At 47.7% G+C, this 13,217-nt stretch overlaps 1 protein-coding gene across 2 annotated transcripts in view; it reads left to right on the top strand.

Annotated features, from left to right (window-relative positions):
• The window catches only part of PAQR5 (progestin and adipoQ receptor family member 5), a 39,156-nt gene extending 26,531 nt beyond the window's left edge, over nucleotides 1-12,625 (top strand). For both annotated transcript variants that reach the window (XM_060259887.1, XM_060259886.1), the window contains exons 3-8: nucleotides 1,150-1,277; nucleotides 4,151-4,356; nucleotides 5,419-5,545; nucleotides 9,675-9,771; nucleotides 10,120-10,261; nucleotides 11,661-12,625. In XM_060259887.1, the coding sequence (XP_060115870.1) occupies nucleotides 1,150-1,277; nucleotides 4,151-4,356; nucleotides 5,419-5,545; nucleotides 9,675-9,771; nucleotides 10,120-10,261; nucleotides 11,661-11,905 (945 nt within the window). In that variant the 3' untranslated portion in view covers nucleotides 11,906-12,625. The remainder of the gene's footprint in view (nucleotides 1-1,149; nucleotides 1,278-4,150; nucleotides 4,357-5,418; nucleotides 5,546-9,674; nucleotides 9,772-10,119; nucleotides 10,262-11,660) is intronic.
• The last annotated feature ends 592 nt before the right edge of the window (nucleotides 12,626-13,217 follow it).

Genomic DNA, 13,217 nt, shown 5'->3' with positions numbered 1-13,217 from the left:
AAACTCTTTGTTGTGGCTGTTTCGTAGGACTGACCCAACTGCACCTGCGTCAGTTTTTGACAGGTCAGTCAAAAACTGGCCGACGGGAGGGGGGGACATTTAGTCAAAATACCTGGAAGGTTTGTGGTGTACTGGCATGACCTTAAATGGTATTGTCCGCCATTGCCTGCTTGGCATCTAGATGCAAAATGTGCCTCTCAGAGAGGAATGGGGATCTTCGCCATCCCATTTTTCATTTTTTTGGGAGTACCAAGCAGAACACCCAGACTCTGCTGTTGTGGGTTCTCTTGTTTGTTGCTGGGGTGCTGGACATCCAGTGGACACTCAGAAAGCAAAAGGAGAGAGTAGAGTCTTGGTTCATCCGACTGGCCATTTTTTCTCTTGAAAACTTTTAACCCAGGGGTGTCAAACATTCGGCCTGGGGGCCAAATCAGGCCCTCGGAGGGCTCCTATCAGGCTCCTGAGCAACTGGCTCTTGTCTGCTTCCTTCTCCTTCTCTCTCACTTCCTTCTGCATTTCAACTTGCTCTGCAAGGCTTGCTCAATCGCACAGGAGCGACAGAGCTACACCTTTATTTTCTCCATTGGCTGAGTCTCCTCCCTAGCGGAGGAAGAGCTTGCTTTGCCAGGCTCTCTCAATTGCACAGCAGAGCTACTGAGCTAAGCCTGCCTTCCTTCTATTGGCTGAGGCTCCACTCCCTCCTGGCCCCCTGGGGAAAGAAGGTAAGAACTACAGCTTCCTTTGCCCAGTTCCCCAGAGCACACGGAACAGATACAAAGAAAGCACATTAAAAACCGATGAGTGCTAATATTTTAATCATGTTTTATTTTAAGGGTTTTTTTAAAAAAATATTTAATTGTGTTTGTCTGTGTCCTTTATAACGTTTATATCTCTGCTACCTAATCATACATAGGTACACACATGGCCCGGCCCAACAAGGTCTCATTTATGTCAGATCCGGCCCTCATACCAAATGAGAATAACCCCCCTGTTTTAACCCACTTCAGAGGTGGCATCTCTGAGATGATTCATTCTGCACCTCCCAAATCCCTTTTCAGCTCACATCCCAGCATTCCAAGAGGAGGCAAGCAGTAAAGACCTGGGACGGTCTAAGCTCATCAGGAATTCTCGGTTCTGTTTCTTTTGCAGGTTTTCCAGGAGCAGGGCATCCTGTTTGGGTACCGTCACCCGAGGAGCTCTGCCACAGATTGCATCTTCAGCCTCTTCCAAATGACCAACGAAACGGTCAATATATGGACGCACTTGCTCCCTTCTGGGTCTGTTTCTCGGCTCTCTCCCCGCCCCCAATCCCCTTCCCATTCGCCTTGAGGCCTCTCTGGGTTTCCTGATGTGAGGCTGTGCCATTATTAGGCAGCTGAACATGACATGTTGCAGGCTATGGAAGATCCTTTGGGGCTCTCCAGGGGACTCTCCCCCCCCCTTAATAGCGCAATCCCCAATCTCTTGAGTCTTTCGTTATCCTGCGATGCCCAGAAGAGGTGTGGGCAACCTTGCTCCAGGGGAGAAAGGATAATTTTTCTAGACCCCTCCCAAAAAACCCCCTCTCAGCCTCAAAGTAAAAGGTAGATGAAATGGTGAGGAAATTGCTGTGGATAGAGAGAGGATGGGTGTGCTTATGTTTTCCGGTCACATGAACACTCATCTGTTTGTACAGAAGTTATATGAGAGGAGGGATTATTAAAACTCTAAAAAAGTCAATACTGCTACCGAGAGCAACCGTACACACACGTCATGAAGGTCACCAAAGGGAGGGGGGCATCAAGGTATCCCTTGTGAGAGCTGCAACACACACACAAAGACCATCCCTGCGTGGTCACAGGTGGGCTAAGGAAGATCACGGCAGTATCCTGCCCCCCGCCAACCCTGAAGACTTCACTGATCCAAAGTCTTTTGTTGTTATGATTCATAGAATCACAGAGTTGGAAGGGAACCCCAGGGTCATCTAGTCCAACCCCCTGAACAATGCAGGAAGTTCACAGATACTTCCTCCCCCCCCCCACCCAATCCCCTCTGCTCCATGACCAACAAGAAGAAGATATTGGATTTATATCCCGCCCTCCACTCTGAATCTCAGAGTCTCAGAGCGGCTCACAATCTCCTTTACCTTCCTCCCCCACAACAGACACCCTGTGAGGTGGGTGGGGCTGGAGAGGGCTCTCACAGCAGCTGCCCTTTCAGGGACAACCTCTGCCAGAGCTATGACTGACCCAAGGTCATGCTAGCAGGTGCAAGTGGAGGAGTGGGGAATCAAACCCGGTTCTCCCAGATAAGAGTCCGCACACTTAACCACTACACCAAACTGGCTCTCCAAACAACATGCTACAACAACACGCTACAACCCAAACAACACGCTACAACCTCTAGTGGATGTGATAGTAAATTCCCCAGCAATGTAGCCAGTATGAGAACCATTCAAAATCAATTCATCAAACTGTATACAAAATTTAGAAAGGGATATAGCCAGCCTGGTTAATAGGAGAATCTTAAAAAAAAAAAAAAAGGGAGTCATTTGAGTCTAAATTCAAGGCAACCAGAAGATCAAGGTCATTTTTGCCAATTCTGGTGTTAAAATCACCGAGTAGGATGTCTACCATGGGGAAACAGTGTCCTAGATGTTCAAGGGATAAAACCAAGCGGTCCCAGAGAGAACACAGGGACATTTTATCAGGCAAATGAACATTAACAACAATAAAAACGTAATCTATGACCAGAAGATGGCAAAACCTCAAAACCCTCCAGGATCCCTGGCCAAACTGGGCTGGAGAAAAATTGGTTCCTGACCCCAGAGTTGTGATCACCACTTCCCTGGGCATGTAAGAAAGGGCCACGAGAACTAAGCCCGGATGCTGCCCTCCCTCTCATGACCTGCCTCAGTTCCCAGAATCAGCCTCGCTGTCAGGTGGCCATCCAGCCTCTGCTTTATAGGTTTGTATCACTTCCACTGTATCAGTGCCAGGTCAGTATAACTAAAGTTATAACTTACCCGAATAGCCAGACTTATTCACAGGTTTATACCCCAATTTTCTCCCCGCCCCCACAACAGGCACCCAGAGTGGCCGACACCAACCTCCTCTCTTCTGTTGTATCCTCACAACAAGCCTGGGACAGGCAGGTTAGTTGAGACACAGGCCCAAGTTCATCCTGCGAGCTTTTATGGCAGATCGGGGAATTTGAACGCCCTTCTCCCAGATCCTTGCCCGGGAGTCTCAACCTTTACTCCTGCTGGCTCTCCCGTTCCCTAAGAATTTGAATAAATTTTAACAGGGATAAATGTAAAGTTCTGCATTTAGGTAGGAAAAATCCAATGCATGGTTATAGGATGGGGGAGACTTGTCTTAGCAGTAGTCTGTGCAAAAAGGATCTAGGGGTCTTAGTGGATCATATACTGAACATGAGTCAACAGTGTGATGCAGTGGCTAAAAAGGCAAATGCAGTTTTGGGCTTTTTCAACAGAAGTCTAGTGCCCAGATCACGTGATGTGATGGTATCGCTTTACTCTGCTCTGGTAAGACCTCACCTGGAGTATTGTGTTCAGTTTTGGGCACAACATTTTAAGAAGGATACAGACAAGCTGGAACGGGTCCAGAGGAGGGCAATGAAGATGGTGAGGGGTCTGGAGACCAAGTCCTATGAGGAAAGGTTGAAGGAGCTGGGGATGTTTAGCCTGGAGAGGAGGCGGCTGAGAGGTGATATGATCACCATCTTCAAGTACTTGAATGGCTGTCATATTGAGGATGAGGTGGAATTGTTTTCTGTGGCCCCAGAAGGTAGGACCAGAACCAATGGGTTGAAATTAAATCAAAAGAGTTTCTGGCTCAACATTAGGAAGAACTTCCTGACCATTAGAGCGATTCCTCAGTGGAACAGGCTTCCTCCTTGCGAAGTGGTGGGTTCTCCTTCCTTAGAGGTTTTTAAACAGAGGCTAGATGGCCCTCTGACAGCAATGAAGATCCTGTGAATTTAGGGGGAGGTGTTTGCGAATCTCCTGCATTGTGCGGGTGGTTGGACTAGATGGCCCTGGAGGTCTCTTCCAACTCTATGATTCTGTGATTCTAAGAAAGGCGTCCCCCTGTTGATTTGGAGAGCAGTCGTCCATGAACAAGGCTGACTTGGCTGTTCTGCATTTCAGGTACTTCCTATGGAAGCTCTTTGTCTTGCTCTTCGCGTGGGACGTCTGGAACGACCCCTTCACCTGGCCCTTCCTCACCTACATGGTCACCTGCTGCCTCTACCCGCTGGCCTCCACCTTTGCTCACACCTTCAGCACCATGTCCAGCCAAGCCAGACACATCTGCTATTTCTTCGACTACGGTGCTCTCGCCCTGTACAGCCTAGGTGAGGGGTGGGGGGGAAGCGTAAAGGTGTTTAGGTAACCTTAAGCGCGTCTCTCTAGCCCTGAAGCTGCAAAACGTAGGGGATGTGTTTTTCTCCACCACTGAGATGCAGTTGCCCAAGAGTCACAAACACATTTTGCATAATAACCGTTTCCCGTCCTGCATTCTTTTTTGAAATTTTGTACCTGAGCAAGCAAAACACAGAGTGATAGGCAAACACCTCATCAGTCTTGAAGGGTGTGTCAAAGTAACCACTTTGGTCTTTAAGAAGATATTGGATTTATATCCTGCCTTATACTCTGAATCTGAAGAGTCTCAAAGCGGCTCACAATCTCCTTTACCTTCCTCTCCCACAACAGACACCCTGTGAGGTGGGTGGGGCTGGAGAGGGCTCTCACAGCAGCTGCCCTTTCAAGGTCAACCTCTGCCAGAGCTATGGCTGACCCAAGGCCATGCTAGCAGCTGCAAGTGGAGGAGTGGGGAATCAAGCCCGGTTCTTCCAGATAAGAGAGCTCTGGCTGACCCAAGGCCATTCCGGCAGGTGCAAGTGGAGGAGTGGGGAATCCAACTCGGTTCTCCCAGATAAGAATCCGCACACTTAACCACTACACCAAACTGGCTCCCTTTTCTTTTGAAGGGAAAGACGCTTCCCCATCGGAATTGTGACCTTCTGGCCTCTGAATGAGTGATCTTCCCCTTCCTTTGGCTGAGGTGCCCCATCGCATCGCAGGTGTTGGCTCTTCTGAGGAATGGGACTCAGGGCCTTTCACGGAGCAGGAATGCTGGCCTCCACCCACAGTTTGGCCTGCTTTCCATACAGCTGCCCTGGCTGCTCAACGTTTCTTTTCTATGAGAGAAATTTGTTTGGGGTCTGAAAAGACCTAAGGAAAAAAAGCATATATTGCTCTGACCTGGATTATAGCCCCAGGAAGGAAGGAAAGGGCGAAAAGCACATTTGCCCCGAGCTGTTTGTAGATTGCGTTGATGGCTGTGAATCATGATCATCAAATCAGGGTGGGAGCTTGGGTTACCTAACCAGGGCATGCCTTTGGTGTTTTCCTAGGCTCTGCAATCGCTTACTCTGCTTACGTCTTCCCAGAGGAATGGATTGACAGCGCCTTCCACCAGGGCTACATCTTTATCGCTGTGCTTAACGCAGTTCTGAGCACAAGTCTCTCCTGCTATTCCAGGTATTGTGGGCTTTGTCGCTAGTGTGCAAAGGGGAGCCCTGGAACTTGTGGAAGCCGGTGTCAGAATGCCAAAGGTGCTCGCAGACTCAAAAAGCCTGTAAAGGAAACCACTGCACTAGAAAGAGAGTTCTTTCCCTGCCCCCAGAGCATGTGAAATAGTGTGTTGAAACACATCTGGGCATCTGGCGGTTTGCAGGGTAACAAGGCCAAAAAGAAGAAGATATGGGATTTATATCCCACCCGCCCCTCCGAAGAGTCTCAGAGCGGCTCACAATCTCCTTTCCCTTCCTCCCCCACAACAGACACCCTGTGAGGTGGGTGGGGCTGGAGAGAGCTCTCACAGCAGCTGCCCTTTCAAGGACAACCTCTGCCAGAGCTATGGCTGACCCAAGGCCATGCCAGCAGGTGCAAGTGGAGGAGTGGAGAATCAAACCCGGTTCTCCCAGATAAGAGAGCTCTGGCTGACCCAAGGCCATTCCAGCAGGTGCAAGTGGAGGAGTGGGAAATAAAACCCAGTTATCCCAGATAAGAGTCTGCACACTTAACCACTACACCAAACCGGCTTTTCATGCCTCAAAATAGTAGCTATAAATGGATCTTGGTGTGTGACTGCTACCAATGGGCAAGGCTGATGTTACTAAGGGAAAAGAACTGGGAATTTAGAAAAGAATCTGTACATAGCAGCAGGGGTTTTTTTTGTAGCAGGAACTCCTTTGCATACTAGGCCACACACCCCTGATGTAGCCAATCCTCCTGCGGCTTACAAGGCTTTTCTTACAGGGCCTTCTGTAAGCTCTTGGAGGATTGGCTACATAAGGGGTGTGTGGCTCGATATGCAAAGGAGTTCTTGCTAAAAAAAAAAAGGAAAAGGAAAAAGCCCTACATAGGAGCAGAATGTCTGCCCCTAAACACTGAGCAGCTTAGACAGATGCACTTTTTAAAAAAACACCTGGTCTGTTAAGAGGTTGATGCATCCCTTGTGCATTTACTGGATGTCTGTAAGCAACTGGTTCAGGCTGCCCTTTATCACAGTGGCATCCCCACACCCTCTTCTGTAGCACATCCCGACAGATGTGCTCATTCCAGAACACTGAAGCAACATTCCAATTAAATCTGTGACATTCGGTGGCAGCTGCATGAGCCACCGGGAACGCATTTGTCTGGTGTCGTTGCCCTGCTAAGTGATGTAAGCCCGGCAGCACAGATCAGAGATATTTTACTAGCTACTTGCAAGCTGCTTTGAGCCAAATTAGATAAAATTAGATAATTAGATAAATTAGATAATTAGATAAAAATATGGAGCAGAGGTCCATCAGTGGCTATTAGCCACAGTGTGTGTTTGTGTGTGTGTATATATATATATATATATTTGGCCGCTGTGTGACACAGAATGTTGGACTGGATGGGCCATTGGCCTGATCTAACATGGCTTCTCTTATGTTCTTATGTTCTTAAGAGTATAGACGAGGTATATTTTCACAAGTAAATTAATAAATTACAAAAGTAAAAGGTCATGCGGCTCCATCTGGCTATAACCCTCCTTCCTGGAAAAGAATTCAGGGGCAGCCAGGTTGTTCTGCAGTAGAAAAGCTCGATTCGAGTCCAGGAGGAAGAGGAGGAGGAGAAGACCGTAGATTTATACCCCGTCCTTCTCTCTGAATCAGACTCTCAGAGCAGCTTACAATCTCCTTTACCTTCCTCCCCCACAACAGGCACCCTGTGAGGTGGGTTTGGCTGAGAGAGCTCTCGCAGAAGCTGCCCTTTCAAGGACAACTTGTGCGAGAGATATGGCTGACCCAAGGCCATTCCAGCAGCTGCAAGTGGAGGAGGGGGGAATCAAACCCGGTTCTCCCAGACAAGAGAGCTCTGGCTGACCCAAGGCCATTCCAGCAGCTGCAGGTGGAGGAGTGGGGAATCAAACCCAGTTCTCCCAGATAAGACAGCTCTGGCTGACCCAAGGCCATTCCAGCAGCTGCAAGTGGAGGTGGGGAGTCAAACCCGGTTCTCCCAGATAAGAGTCTGCGCATTTAACCACTTCACCAAACTGGCTCTCATAGATAGACACAAGAGACACCAACAAGGTTTTCAAGGTATGAACTTTTGAAAGTCAAAGCTTGAAAGCTGACAGAGGGATCCCTCACTCTCAAAAGCTGATACCCCAAAAATCTTGTTGGTTTCTAAAGTGCTCCTGGACTCAGGTCTAGCTGCCTTATTGAAAAAACCTCCCTTTTTGACCAAGGTTGAGTCTAAGTCAGGGTCTCCTCATCTGACAGTTCTTCACATTTAGACTCCCCCCCACCCCCGATCAATCTAAGGAGCGCTCGGATGAATTGTTCCTGCGGGGCACATGCACTGGCTGTTCCCAATCCTCTCTGATGTGCAATCAGTATGGAGAATCTGACAGTGCAGGAGGTTTGGGTCTGTTTGTTTTTTACAGCCTTGAAGATGATCTCAGCACTTAAGCACATCTGGACAATTGGTTGCTTGAGGAATTTCTCGATATGTTGTTTGGGGAGGACAGCAAGACCACCGACCGCGTCAGAACATTTATTCTTGATCTAGGTGTTTGGATCGGCTACTCCTGCTCTGATTCTCCTTGACTGCACAAACTCAGCTCAAATGTGTAAAGATTTCAGCAAAAAAAAAAGGAAATCTTTGGTGAAGTCCAAGTACAGACTGGGTCAAAACTAGACAGTGTGAGTGGAGGTTTACAAGATTATGCATGGGATACAGAAGGTAGAGAAAGAAAGTACTTTTCTCTCTTTCTCACAATACAAGAACTTGTGGGCACACAATGAAATCGCTGAGCAGTCGAGTTAGAACAAATAAAAGGAAGTCCTTCACCCAAAGGGTGATTAACGCATGGAATTCACTGCCACAGGAGATGGCGGCTACAAGCATCGACAGCTTCAAGAGGGGATTGGATAAGCATATGGAGCAGAGCTCCATCAGTGGATATTAGCCACAAGGGATAGATGGAACTCTCTGTCTGGGGCAGTGATACTCTGTATTCTTGGTGCTTGGAGAGGGGGCAACAGTGGGAGGGTTTCCAGTGTCCTGGCACCACTGGTGGACCTCCTGATGGCACCTGGGTTTTTGGCCACTGTGTGACACAGAGTGTTGGACTGGAGGGGCCATTGGCCTGATCCAACATGGCTTCTCTGATGTTTTTATGTGACACAGAGTGTTGAACTGGATGGGCCATTGGCCTGATCCTACAGGGCTCCTCTTATGTTCTTATGTGACACAGAGTGTTGGACTGGAGGGGCCATTGGTCTGACCCAACAGGGCTTCTCTTATGTCCTTATGTGACACAGAGTGTTGGACTGGAGGGGCCACTGGTCTGACCCAACAGGGCTTCTCTTATGTTCTTATGCGTCACAGAGTGTTGGACTGGATGGGCCATTGGCCTGATCCAACAGGGCTTCCCTTATGTTCTTATGTGACACAGAGTGTTGGACTGGAGGGGCCATTGGCCTGATTCAACATGGCTTCTCTGATGTTCTTATGTGACACAGAGTGTTGGACTGGAGGGGCCATTGGCCTGATCCAACAGGGCTTCTCTTAAGTTAAGTGACACAGAATGTTGGACTGGAGGGGCCATTGACCTGATCCAACAGGGCTCCTCTTATGTTCTTATGTCACACAGAGTGTTGGACTGGAGGGGCCACTGGCCTGATCCAACAGGGCTTCTCTTATGTCCTTATGTGACACAGAGTGCTGGACTGGAGGGCCCATTGGCCTGATCCAACATGGCTTCTCTTATGTTCTTATATCTCAGGTAAAGGACAGGGTGCCAAGGTACTATTGTGAACACGCCCAGGCTGACACTGGGCATTCTGGCCCCCGCTCAACCATCTGCTGTCAACATGGACAAACGCTGTCACTTTTCCAGTCAGCCATTTCCATCTGTTTTGTCTATTTTAGCTGAACATTCAGGAACCTGCAGGAGCAGAATAGGCTTTTTGTTCTAAATACAAATCAACTTAACTGCTTCCCTTCTCCAGCGGGCAGTTCCTTTCGCTTACATGCGGCACCACCAGCAATTCACGCACCGGCCTTCAGGCATTCTGCAAGCAAAACTCTTGTTCTTTGTCAATTCACTGGGATTTATTATTGTTTTATTCAGGTTCACTGAAGCAGAGCGGCCCAGGTTCACCAAAGCGATTCGTATTGTAGCCTTTGCATATCCTTATGCGTTTGACAGCCTGCCACTCTTCTACCGGGTATGGATTTACAACTATTTCCCTCCCAGACTGTGTTTTTTGTGTGCATATTGGTGTATTGGCTAGCATAATGCGGGTTTTGAAAGACTGGAACTTTGAGCATGGAATGGGGAGACGTGCGCGTCTAAATATTTGACAAAACACACCAGGAAGGAAGAATTCACCTGCAGTACAGAGATCGTGGCTGCAAACTTGGTGCGGGGGAAAGGTCCCAGCTTATGGGGCCCGCATACAGTTTTCAAGGCAAACGATGCTCAGAGGTGGTTCGCCGTTGCCTGCCTCTGCGTAGCAACCCTGGACTTTCTTGGGGGTCAGCTCCTTGCAACCGCATTCTTTTCTTTTCTGCAGCTTTACTTGTGCACCACAAGGGGCTGCTCGGAGAGCGTCATCCCCACCCACTACAGCCACGTCCTCTTTGCCTTCCTCACCTGCTTCATTTACGCTACGCACCTGCCAGAGCGACTGGTACCAGGCCTCTTCGACTACTTTGGTGAGAACAAAACAAACAAACAGGACAGGGTTTCTCCTGCCAATGCCACTGAAACCAATGCACGCGGCACAGCGTTTTGGTCTCTTTCATTGGAAACTTTTGGGACAAGTGTTGTTATGACCAGTGGGAATAACCAAATGACACAACGAAAGGGAAATTGTGCCAGATGTTGCATCTAAAGGTTGCCTTTTGCTAGGCTATTGTGCCAGTTGGGAAATTTGTATTGTATTTAATATTTTGTGAGATGCCTTGACTCCTGTCGGATAGAAGGAAAGTAACAAAATAAATGCTGCGATGCTGAAGTTGGGCGGCTTGAGGGATAAGACAGACAGAAGGAAAGTTTCTGACTTCGCCTATAGGCTTTAAGGTACCCAGAGATGCAAATGCACAGCTGGTAAACCTCATATACGCAATTCTATTTCAAGAAGGGAATATCTTGAAATATTAAAAAAAGATGGCTTAGCCATGGCTATACCGGACATCTGCCGATATATACAACTATGCAACAAAGGAATGCAGATTAAGTAAATGAATTTGCAAGCTTTTTCATACATTTTCTTCTTTCAGACTCTTCAGCAATTTTAACCAGTGCATTTCCAAAAACATTTTTGTGTTCATAAGGGCTAGGAACTTAGTTTTCATTTCTAAATAAAAGCTGTTTATGCTAGGGTTGCCAATCTCCATATAAGGGCAGGGGATCGCCCAGTTAGGAGGCCCTCCTCCTGCTTCAGGGTCATCAGAAAGCAGGAAGGGGGGGGATATCTGCTGGCCACTTCATTATTCCCTATGGAGACAGATTCCCATAGGGTATAATGGAGAATTGATCCACAGGTATCTGAGGCTCTGGTAAGGCTGTGTTTTGAGGGAGAGGCACCAAATTTGCAGCATAGCATCCAATGCCTCTCCTCATAACACCCTCCAAGTTTCAAAAGGATTGAACCAGGGAGTCCAATTCTATGAGTCCCCCCCAAAATTGCCCCATCCTTCATTATTTCCAACGAAGGAAGGTATTTAAAAGGTGCGCAGTCCCTTTAAATGTGATGGCCAGAACTCCCTTTGGAGTTCAATTATGCTTGTCACGACTTTGCTCCCGGCTCCACCCCCAAAATCTCCTGGCTCCACCCCCAAAGTCCCTAGGTATTTCTTGACTCGGACCTTGCAACCCTAGTTTATGCTGTGGTTTGCACCATCTCTTTAAAGAGTTGTTGACCTCTCCTTCTCATGTCCCGGGGCACCAGCCTCCAGGAACTCACTCTCTGTACAAGCCAAGGCCCCATACGCAAGAGCTATGGAAGAGCACGATCTAGCTCGCTTCAGTTCCAAATGGCTTGGATGCTGGATGTTTCCCAAGAGTCCAAAGACCACCTGCTGAATGTTGTGGTTTCCCTCTCTCTTCCAGGGCACAGCCACCAGCTTTTCCACATCTGTGGGATCACAGGGACACACTTCCAAATGGAGTCGCTCCTTCTAGACATGACAGATCGTCGGGACCGGCTGCTGGCTTTTTCCCCAACTCCTTCCTTCTCTCAGACTGTGGGCCCCATGGTGACTTCCTTGACCATCAGTCTGCTCATCATCGCGGCTTTCTCAACGACACTCTATTCAGTGCCAAAATTCTCCAGGAGAGAAAAACACAGGGACTAATTTTTTTTAAAAAAAGACCCATACTTTTGTTCACATGTATAGAAGTTATCGGGTGCTACTCATTACTCTCTGATGAAGGTGTTGAAACTATCCTTTGAGAAATTTCTGAATCAAGGGCTTTTTATTAGTGAGATTTTGTACTGTAATTTTTCTGTCGCTTTAGCTGAAATTAAAGACACAATCGGGGAAGCGGCTTTTCAAATGCCTAGGTAGGATTTGACCTCTTTGTAACGCCTTAAGAATTGCGAGCACAAAATTCAAGCCCGGTGGCACCTTTAAGACCAACAAAGTTTAATTCACGGTATGAGTTTTTATGTGCAAGCGCACTTCCTCAAATACAAATAAGAATTGCTAGCCGGGGACCTCCAAAGAAATTCAAGCACTGGCCATCTCAGCAGCCTTAATTACTCTACCAGTGGCCGTTGATCAAGAGCCAGTTTCTACTGGCAAAGTATAAAGCCTGGCTCATACCAAAGAGATGCCACAACCTTCCATTTTCCATGCTTGGGAAGACACAGCACTGTCAAGCATACCTGGATGCAACGTGTCTAGAGCATAAATAATAATTGATATGGTTTTCTAAGACACAACCTTGCCATGAAGCATTACCCAGCTTCTTCAAAACTGTATTAGCTCATGTTTTTGTAAATAGCCTCTGCTGAGGTTTTGCACAGTCACTGTTCAGTAATAATGAAAAAATAAAGTCAATTTTGGGATAAAGATGGATTTTTTTTTTTTGCATCGTTTAACGTGTTGCAATAATACTTACGCTTAGCATGAGTTCAGTTTTTAGATTCCTGATTGGCTTGACAACCCACTGAGCAATCATGGCTAAAAGCCAAAGTATAAATGAAGTCCATTCAGGGGGGTCGGAAGCAGCAGAACACAGTTTGAGTCCAGTCAGGCATCTGGACTCAAGGCCTGACTGGGCCAGCAGAGGGCTCCATTTCTCCCAAATCTCAGCCCTGGCCTGTTGTGCATGCAAGAACCACAGCTTCAGTTCCACAGTTTGAGTCCAGTTTCATTCAAGGTATAAGCTTTCATGCGCACAAGCCCAGAATAAAACTTTGTTCATGTTAAAGATGCCACTGGATTAAAACTGCGTCCTTTAAATGAAGTAAGTACGGTATCTAAAAGGTATGCCCAGGTTTGATTAGTCACCAGGCCTTCAGCAGCAGTCTCTTCACAGGGAGCCAAATTCGCACCTGTCCCTCAGCACTCACCCATTCAAGAAGCTGCAGCTTCCACCAGGGAAGCCGCCATCCTCACCAGACAGTCACCTGGGCACATAGAAGTCCTTTAACTTTCTAGC

Source organism: Heteronotia binoei, chromosome 19, assembly GCF_032191835.1.
Source record: "Heteronotia binoei isolate CCM8104 ecotype False Entrance Well chromosome 19, APGP_CSIRO_Hbin_v1, whole genome shotgun sequence".
Lineage (NCBI taxonomy): Eukaryota > Metazoa > Chordata > Lepidosauria > Squamata > Gekkonidae > Heteronotia > Heteronotia binoei.
The sequence above is the reverse complement of the archived record's forward strand: the minus strand, read 5'-3'. Positions and strand labels throughout refer to the sequence as shown.